At 42.6% G+C, this 10,558-nt stretch overlaps 1 protein-coding gene across 1 annotated transcript; it reads right to left on the reverse strand.

Moving 5' to 3' along the window:
• Positions 1 to 398: 398 nt before the first annotated feature.
• LOC138888383 (uncharacterized) lies at positions 399 to 1,148 on the reverse strand. The gene is made up of 2 exons (XM_070170239.1): positions 863 to 1,148; positions 399 to 691 (listed from the first exon to the last, which is right to left on the reverse strand). Exons 1-2 carry the CDS (start codon positions 1,146 to 1,148, stop codon positions 399 to 401), a joined length of 579 nt encoding a protein of 192 aa, XP_070026340.1.
• Between the last annotated feature and the right edge of the window lie 9,410 nt (positions 1,149 to 10,558).

A 10,558-nucleotide genomic window follows, 5' to 3' on the forward strand; every position in this document is an offset into this window, starting at 1 on the left:
CTTCTCAAAATTCTGCCCCAGTTTCTTAACCAATTTCTGACTTTCTAGCATGTGATAGTGTTAGCTGGACTTGCTCCGGAATTTTGAGGGTCCTCCTCAAAATTCTGCCCTAGTTTCTGATCTTGGGGGAAATGAAAATTTTATTATGATATGACCGAACCCATATGGCTGCCTATGTATCCCCTCTTAAATGGGAATCAGGTCAAGCGTAGTTCAATTACATCTTATGAGGAAATGTAAATAATCTAAGCATAGTATCTCTTGACTGCGTCTGAATTGATTGGTTTTGGACAAATTTCTCCATCCATTTTTGCAAGTATGAGTTCCCCTCCTGTCAGCACCATGTGAACCATATACGGACCTTGCCAGTTGGGGGAGAATTTCCCTTTGGCATCACATTAACGTGGGAAGATCTTCTTCAACGCTAACTGACTTGGTGCAAATTGCCTTGGTTTGACCCTTTTGTTGAAAGCTTTGGACATTCTATTCTGATAAAGTTGGTCATGACACACCGCATTCATCCTCTTTCCATCGATAAGGGACAATTGTTCATAGCGACTTCTTATCCATTCTGCGTCGCTGAGTTCAACTTCCTGTATGATTCTTAAAGAAGGAATCTCTACCTCGGCTGGGATGACATCCTCGGTACCACAAACCAGCATGTAAGGAGTTGCCCCGGTTGATATGCGAACTGTAGTGCGGTATCCTAATAAAGCAAAAGGTATCTTCTCGTGCCATTGTTTATGGTTCTCTACCATCTTCCTTAGTATCTTCTTGATATTTTTGTTGGCGGCTTCTATGGCTCCATTCATCTGAGGTCTATAGGCAGTGGAATTCTTGTGCTTGATTTTGAAAGTTTTACACATGGCTTTCATCAGATCACTGTTGAGGTTGGCGGCATTATTAGTAACATTGGACTCGGGAACTCCTAATCGACAAACAATTCGATCCTTGACAAAATCTGCAATGACTTTCTTGGTTACAACTTTGTAAGATGCAGCCTCTACCCATTTTGTGAAGTAATCAATGGCTACCATAATAAACCTGTGTCCGTTTGAAGCAGTAGGCTCAATTAGACCAATAACATCCATTCCCCAATCGGCGAATGGCCAAAGTGAGCTTGTTGCATTGAGCTCGTTTGGCGGCATTTTTATCATATCGGCATGCACCTGGCATTGAAAGCACTTGCGGACATACTAGATGCAATCTGTTTCCATGGTCATCCAAAAGTAACCGACCTTGAGTATCTTCTTAGCCAAGTTGAAACTATTCATATGCGGGCCACAAGTCCCGGCATGCACATCTTCAAGCAGTTTATAAGCTTCCTTTGCATCGACACATCTTAGCAATCCCAAATCGGGAGTTCTTCTATACAGATTTCCTCCACTGTGGAATAAATGAGTGGACAATCTCCGGAGTGTGCATTTCTGAGTGTGATTTGCGTGCTCCGGATATTATCCATTCTATAAATACTCCATAATGTCATGGAACCAAGGCTTTCCATCTATTTCTTCTTCAACATGAGCACAATATATTGGCTGATTATAGATCCTCACCGGAATGGGATCAATATAATTCTTATCTGGATATTGTATCATAGATGACAAGGTAGCCAATGCAACGACAAATTCATTCTGAATTCTGGGCATATGTCAGAATTCTATCTTCGTGAATCTCTCTCTTAATTCCTGCACATGGTGCAGATATGGCAATATCTTAGAATTCTTGGTGGCCCATTCTCCTTGTACTTGGTGCACAAGCAAATCTGAATCACCGATCACCAACAGCTCCTGAATGTTCATGTCGACAGCCATGTTGAGTTCCAGTATGTAGGCTTCATACTCTTCCATGTTGTTGGTGTAGGGAAATCTGAGTTTAGCAGATACCTGATAATGTTGACCCATTTCTGATACCAAAACTACTTCACTGCCTATTTTTTTGAAATTTGCGGCTCTATCAAAGAACATCTTCCAACCATAATATGCTTCGGTAATGTCTTCTCCTACGAACAATACTTCTTCATCAAGAAAATATGTTTTCAAAGGTTCGTATGCTCCTCCCACCGAATTTTCAGCAAGGTGATCTGACAATGCTTGCCCTTTCACCACTTTTTGAGTTACATAGATGATATCGAACTCACTTAACAATATCTGCCATTTGGCCAACTTTCCAGTCGGCATGGGTTTTTGAAATATGTACTTCAGAGGGTCTATCCTGGATATGTGGTATGTAGTGTAGGCACAAAAGTAATGCCTCAATTTCTGAGCTGTCCAGGTCAAAGCACAGCAAGTGCATTCAAGTAGGGAGTACCGTGCTTCATAAGGTGTGAACTTCTTACTTAGTTAATATATGACTTTCTCCTTTCTTCATGTATCGTCATGTTGTCCCAAAACACATTCGAAGGCTCCATCTAATACAGATAGATAGAGTAGCAAAGGTCATCCTGGTTCTGGCGGGACCAGAACTGGCGGTGTGGACAAGTACTTCTTGACTTTGTCAAAAACTTTCTGACAATCCTCTGTCTAGCTTGTTTCAGCATCCTTCCTTAGCATCTTGAAGATGGGTTCACATATGACTGTGGATTGGGCTATGAAGCGACTGATGTAGTTCAGACGTCCTAGGAAGCTCATCCTCCTTTTTGCTCTTAGGTGGCGGTAACTCCTGAATAGACTTGACTTTAGACGGAGCTAGCTCGATCCTTCGAAGGCTGATAATGAATCCCAATAATTTTCCTAAGGGAACCCCAAATGCACACTTTTTGTGGTTCAGTTTCATGTTGTACCTCCTTAGTCTGTCAAAAAACTACCTTAAGTTCGCTATGTGATCTGCGGCCCTCTTGAATTTGATAATGACATCGTCCACATACACCTCTATTTCTTTCTGGATCATGTTAAGGAAGATAGTTGTCATGGCTCTCATGTAAGTAGCCCCAGCATTCTTCAGACCTAATGGCATCATTTTGTAACAGTATACACCCAAGGTGTAATAAAAGCTGTCTTCTCTGCATCTTCTTCATCCATTCAGATCTCGTGATAGCTCGCAAAGCAATCTACAAAGGATTAGAGTTCATGCTTGGCGCAATTATCGATCAGGATGTGTATATTTGGCAGTGGGAAGTCGTCCTTGGGACTCGCTTTGTTTAAATCACAATAGTCAAAACATACTCTAACCTTCCCATCCTTCTTCGGAATTGGCACAATGTTAGCTAACCAGGTTGGGTACTCAACCACCCTGAGAACTTTGGCTTTGATCTGCTTGGTAACTTCCTCCTTGATTTTCAGGCTTATGTCTGGTTTGAACTTTCTGAGTTTCTATTTTACTGGCGGACACATGGGATTAATGGGCATCTTGTGAGCCACTATGGATGTGCTCAAACTGGTCATGCCATCATATGACCATGCAAAAATATCCTCATACTCTTTTAGGAAGCGAATGTACTCTTCCTTCTCTGTTGGTGACAAGTGAATGGTGATGCGAGTCTCCTTGATGGTCTCGGCATCTCCCAAATTTACTGCCTCGGTTTCGCCCGGATTGGACTTAGGCTTATTCTCAAAGTTTTCAACCTCCCTGGCAATTTCCTCAGGTATCCCATCTTCTTCGTCTGAATCATTATCCTCATGTTGCGTTGCCTCATTACATGTCACAGTCACGGGTTCTTCATGAAAAGTAATAATAATGTTGTAGAAAGAAAAGTGTAAAAATAGTAATGAATAATAAAGAGCAAATGCATTTGATTAAGACTGAAAAATCATCCAGACAAGTGCGGCTTGATGAATCGGCATTTATAAGTAAATATTAAAACAAAATTATTGGAAATCTTTAAATTCCTAGAATGGCTATAGAAGTAAAAATCTGCCAAGCTACCCAGGGACTCGGCAGGCTCCGGATGGTGTGGCAATTTAGTTTCTGAGAACGGCTCCCTTCTTTACGGTCTAAATGGTGAGGCCTTCCTCCTCTTCCTCAATTATAGCACTGCAGTCCATGTCCTCATCCTCCAAGAACAAATTCTTCAACCCAATGAGTGCTTCCTATTCTGCAGTCCCCCATATCGTATTAGCTTGGTGAAAAGCTTGTTCCAAGCATGGCACTGGTTGCTCGAGAGGGTAGTATGGTCCACGCCATGGAGGCGACCAATTTCTATACTCTTGCTATGAGTACTGGTACCTGAGCCCAAAGGTGGTACCATGATTTTTCAGCTGTATTGGTTTGGTGATACCTTGGAGGTTCTTTCCCAATCCTTTGTCGGGTTCATATCCAGACCAGGCCAATATGCTATCTATTTTACTACTCCACCATTTATCCTTCTCGATGGCATTTACCCATTCAATATGATGATAGGTTTCCCCTCCTAGCCTTCTTCTATGTCCAATAGTCGGGATTGTTTGATTAGTGTAAAAAGGTTTACTCCCATCTCCGTGAATGATCACCTCCTAATGATTCCATTTGAATTTCATAGCTTGATGTAGTGTGGAAGGCACGGTTCCAGTGGAATGGATCCATGATCGGCCCAGCAGAAGATTATATGAGGCCGTTATATCAAGCACCTGAAACTTGACATCGAACCAAGTTGGCCCCATCTGCAAACAAAGGTTGATTTCCCCGATTGTGGCCCTTTGAGACCCATCTAAAGCTTTCATATTCATGCTTCCTACCCGTATTTCATGAAAATGTTTGTCCAACCTTTTCAGAGTGTCCAATGGATAAATATTGAGGCTTGAACCTCTATCAACCAAGACTCTAGCAATGAATTTGTCTTCAAATTGCACGGTAATATGCAATGCTCGATTGTGATTCAGCCCCTCAGGTGGTAGCTCATCTACGTGGAAGATAATCTTATGACTTTCCAATAATTTCCCTACCATATTGGCCATTTCTCCGCCAGAGATGTTATTGGGTACATAAGCCTCGCTCAACATTTTCATTAAAGCATTCTTATGTGCCTCTGAATTTTGCAACAATGACAGGATAGATATCTGAGCTGGGGTTTTGTTCAGATGGTCAACAACAGAATACTCATTTGCCTGTACTTTCCTCCACAGGTCATCTGGCCCTGTCTCAATGATAGGCTGCCTGGTAGTGCCATCTTTGGTTAATCCTCTCAAGTGTTCAAGTGTATAGACTCTTCCAGTCCTAGTCATTCCTTATGCAGCATCAGATTCTTCTACCTTGGCCTTCCCTTTTACCGAGCCTCGACAACATAATCCCAAGGTATTACTTTTGAGTTGAATGGAGGTGTGGTTGATACCTTCACAGTAAAAGGCGTGACCACTTCTATATCAAATGGAGCGGGGGTGGCCGTGAGCGGAGCCACCTCTACCTCGAATGGAATTGAGTCTGTACCACGATAGGGGTAAGTGTAATTGCAACTTTAAAGTCATCACCTTCTCGAATAATCACAATCGGCCCCTCAGGGTCCCATTCTTCGTTCATCTCTATCACATGTACTCAACCACCTCTATGATCAAGGAGGAAATTGTCACGGACATTAGGTGCGTCTTCCTTTGCCTGTATGACCTTGTTGTCAATTAGCGTTTGGATCTTATCCTTCAATGTTCGGCACTCAGTAGTGGTATGCCCCTTCATATTAGAATGGTACGCATAAGTTTTGTTCAGATTGACCCATTGGGATAGATTTTCTAATACCACAACGAGAACAAGAGTGATGTAACCCGCGACTTTCAACCTTTCATACAATTGGTCGATAGGCTCAGCAATGGTAGTGTGTTGTCTGGGTGGCTTGCAATCGAAATTGGGTCTTGGTCTTGGAAAGTTTTGGAAAGTGTGAGGTAATTAGAAATGGGATGGTTAGGAGTTATTGGTGTGATGGACAGTGGCTGGTTGGGAATATCTAGGAGATGAAGGCTGATTTGTATGCGGTGATTCTTGGTATGTAGGCGAAGATGTTTGATATGTGGGTGGAGGTGTTTGATATATGAGTGGAGGTGTTTGATATGTAAGTGGAGATTTCGGGCCTTGGGCCACCATTACTACCCTAACATCTCTCTTCTTTGATATGCCACCTAATTGCAATGCCTTATTTATGGCCTGTAGTGGCTAAAAATTCGTTACTTTCCCTCTCTTGATTCCTTCCTCGATTCTTTCTCCGAGTTTGATGATATCAGAGAATTTATGATTTTCGATAACCATCAACCTTTCATAATATTGCGGATCTTGTGCTCTGACGAAGAATTTGTTCATTTGTTCCTCATCCAAATATGGCCTGACCTTGGTTGCTTCTGACCTCCAACGAGTAGCATACTCACAGAAAGTCTCATTAGGTTTCTTCTTAAGATTCTAAATGTAGAAAACATCTTGTGCATTCTTTGTATTGAACCTGAACTGGTCCATGAAATCTGACGCTATACTTACTAAATTGGACCATTTCTTGGCATCTTGGCTGATATACCAGGATAAAGCATCCCCAGTAAGACTCCTTATAAAAATCTTCATCCAGATCTTTTCATCTTTCCCGACCCCGACAAGCTTGTCACAATAGGTCCTTAGATGAACCTTGGGATCTCCTGTGTCGTCGAACATCTCGAACTTGAGAGGTTTGTACCCCTCTGGCAGTTCCACATCTGGCTGTATGCATAGGTCTTCATAGTTCAAACCTTCTATTCCTTTGTCGCCTTCAACACCCTGAACTCGGCTTGCCAACTTCTTAAGTTCTTCAGCCATGTTTTTGATGAGTAGGTCCTTCTCGGAGGAATCCGGTGTATAAAATATTGGTTGGATGGAGTGAGGTATGGTTTCTACTTATATATGGTTGCTTTGATGGGTGTCAGGGACTTGGGTGTAATGATGGTCATTGGTGGAGTTTTGGGGATCAGGAATGGGTTGTGGTATGTTTTGGGGAGTGTGGTAAGTGGTGGTTGGTGGGTTCTGAATTGGTTGATGGTGATGTTATGGCGAAGTTGGTATTGGCAATGGATTGAGATTTTGGTGTGGAGTTGCATATTGATTTGGTGCGGGAGAATTTTGTGGATGTAGGTTTTGTGTGTTCTGGGGAGGTGCTGGGTTCTTTGTATTTTGTTGGTGGATGTCGGGGACATTTAGGGTTAGTGAAAAGTTTGCCAAGTTACGAACCTGCTCAAGTTCTCCTTGCAGTTCCAGTATCTTTTGTTCTAGTCTCAAGACTAGATCATTTGGGGCCGGAGTACTACGACCATCTGAGGTTTCTGCATTCTCAACATTCTCCTTTCGGATACCACTTAAGTCGTCTATTCTTCTTTTCCTTTACCTTTTGTATTGCTTGGAGGTGGAGGGCCTTTAGATCTAGTATGATACGATAATGAGGCCAGTATGAGTGAACCAATCTAAGGGGAGGTGAATAATCAAAATAATAAAAAAAAGGTAACAAGTCAGCGAGGATTTTGAAATGTTTGCAGTATTTAAACACATATTGCGGAAATGTAAATTTGCATCTTAATTTAGGAGCCTCGTTGTGCCCGTGTTAGGCCTAGCGACAAATAAATTTGGTGAACTTTAAATGCCAATAAATGCTAAATTTTATAATGTAAAAATAGACAAATCCCAAAACGACAATAAGATAATAAAAATAAGTCATTACTGGCACTTGGCCTTATTACATTTAGGCAAGCAAATAAATCTAGCCTATTTGGTCCCAGAAGGACCTTCCCCAGATTCGATCTTCCTGACTCCATCATATAGGTCCCCCAGCTCACGCAGACCCAACAGCAAGTAGGCTCTGGCCAGATGTCCTCCTTCACTTCCTTCAGCATTCTCCCAATCCTCAATCCTCTTTATGACTTTACCCTCCAGCTCCACTAATCCTCGCTCCAGATATTCCAACTTTCTATTAGAAGTGATAGCCATCTCTTTCCACTCATCGATCAATCTCATGTTTTTCTCGTGTATTTCCCGGTGCTCATTCTCGGAGTCGTGGACCCTTTTACGCAGCCTGTTGTATTTTACTTGAGCCTCAACTTCTTCATCTATGATCCTATTCCCTCGACCAGTTCTTGGCATCACCATCCCCTTCAGATTGTCCTATAACCATGCTAGGTAGAGAGGTTCACACCCCGCATGATACCTGTCTGGCTCAATGGTTTTGTTTTCCACAAAGATCTTGTAGTGCCACATGTGCTGAGCTTGGCACTTGTAAGGGACATCATCATCCTGAAAGTCTGCTCTAAAATGGCTCATTTTGGCGATCCTGGGTACAGCCCATTTCCTTCCTGCTTGCCTCATAACTCGGATAGGGATATAAGGGTATATCCCTCTCATCCCAATCAGCACCAACTGTGGAGTGTCTCTAGATCTGATGATGAATTCATCTGTTGGGAACCATTCAAACATCCATTGCACCTGTTCATCGGTCAAATTGTCGAAGAACTCTACCCATTCTTTGGCACTTTTTGGATGAGCAAATCTGTCTGGAATGTAAGTCATCCACTTGGGTGATGGAAGGCAATATGGTCGTTCCAAGCCCTTCGCAGAAATTCTTGGCGGTAGTGACCCTTTTGAAAATGTTCTAACAACCACAATTGCAGCAACAAGTTACAACCCTTGAAATGCTTGACCCCTCTTTGATAGTGCTCTAGAGTCCTGTAGATGTCAGTTATGATCATGGGGAATATAGTGTATGTCTGTCCATTAATCCCTTCTATCAAAGTCTTGGCGACCATGACCAACCTAATGTGGATTCTTTCCATTTTCATTGGGAACACTATCAGACCTAAGAAGCATACAATGAACACGAACACTCTACGGTGGATGTGGCCCAGAGAATTGAGAGAGATCTCATCATGGTAGGTACGGTAGGACTTGCTATGGCCATACCTCTCATACAGATACTCGAAGGGTATGTAAGATTCTTTCAGGCATACCAGGTCATCATTCTTCTTCAATCCCATCATCTTTAAGAACCCTTTACCGGTACGATTTTCTGGCACCAATAACCTGGGACTATCCCAAGTCAATCCCGCAAGCCCTCCAATTTCTTCAAGAAGTGGTGTCATTTCTATGTCGCCGAAACGGAACATAGACCTCTTACTATCCCAGAACAAAGTGGCAGCCTCGATCAACTTGTTGTTTGGCTCAATGTCTAGCAGGGAAGGCAAGTTACCCAGGTACTTCCTTACATATTTCTTGTCACTTGAGGAAAGATCCTCCCACCAATCTAGCAACAATGGTGAAATGTTGCTACCATACCGAATCTGGGGACCTCGTACCTCATTTTCTACAAAACAAAAGGAATAGGCCTTTCTCCCCCACGAGACTCAACTATTTATACATTCATGATTAGCATATTGGCATTTAGTTCTCCAAATTAATGCACAGAATGTGGTTGTGTCCGTTGGGATTATGTAAACCCCGGTGGACTTTGGATAAGGCTCATATTAAAGGATCATTATGTGGACAACATAATTGATCTGACTAGGTTAGACTATGATGCATGCACAATTTTGATCAAAGAAAGGTTATTATGGGGGTTTAGTATGACGACCCGGCCAGTCGTCTCATGAGTTATCGCTTTGTTTCTCCCATAGCTTCTTTATGCTTCATTATCCGTGTTTTATGGTATTGGGTTGGTCGGAGCGAGTCCGGAATGATTTTGGTAAGGTTTGAGATATTTAGTCTCTTTTAAGGAAGTTAAGTTGGAAAAGTCAACCAAATGTTGACTTATGTGTTAGAGGGCTCGGATGCGAGTTTTGATGGTTTGGCTAGCTTCGGGAGGTGATTTATTGATTAGGAGTGGGATCGGAATGGGTTTTGGAGGGTTGGAGTAGTTTTAGGCTTGAATTGGCGAAGTTGATATTTTGGCGATTTTCGGTTGGTGGGCGAGATTTTGATATAGGGGTCGGAATAGAATTCCGAGAGTTGCAGTAGATCCGTTGTGTCATTTGGGATGTGTGTGTAAGATTTCAAGTCATTCGGACGTGGTTTAGTTGGGTTTTTGATCGAAAGCGTATTTCGGAAGAATTTTAGAAACTTAGGCTTGAATCCGATGTGATTAGGTAGATTGGATGTTGTTTGAGGCGTTTAATGATTGGAACAAGTTTGAATAAGGTATTGGGTTATGTTTGTGCTTTTGGTTAAGGTCCCGGGGGCCTCGGGGTAATTTCGGATGGTTAACGAAGGAGTTGAGATGTTATTGGAGCTGCTGAAGTTTTGCTGCTTTTGGTGTTTTCGCACCTGCGGTTTGGGGACCGCAGGTGCGGCGCCGCATATGCGTTGGATTGGCCGCAGAAGCAGACTAGGAGGATTTGTCAGGGACCGCAGAAGTGGTCAGGATGGCCGCATCTGCAGAGTCGCAGATGCGGAAGGTGTATCGAGATGTGACTTTTGGGCTCTTAAGTGAATTCTGCAGAAGCGGAGGATTTACCGGAAATGCGGTACCGCAGAAGCGGCGATGGGGCCGCAGATTCGGAACAACTGGGCAGAAGAATTAAAAAGAGTCCTTCACGAATTTTAGGTTATTTCACTATTTTTGACTTCGGCTTGGGAGCTTCTTGGGCGATTTGAGAGGGAGATTTCAAGAGAACTTCATTGAGGTAAGGAATTTGGACCTAAAACTCGTTCCTATGCTATTAAT

This window comes from Nicotiana sylvestris, chromosome 3 (assembly GCF_000393655.2).
Source record: "Nicotiana sylvestris chromosome 3, ASM39365v2, whole genome shotgun sequence".
Classification (NCBI taxonomy): Eukaryota; Viridiplantae; Streptophyta; class Magnoliopsida; order Solanales; family Solanaceae; genus Nicotiana; species Nicotiana sylvestris.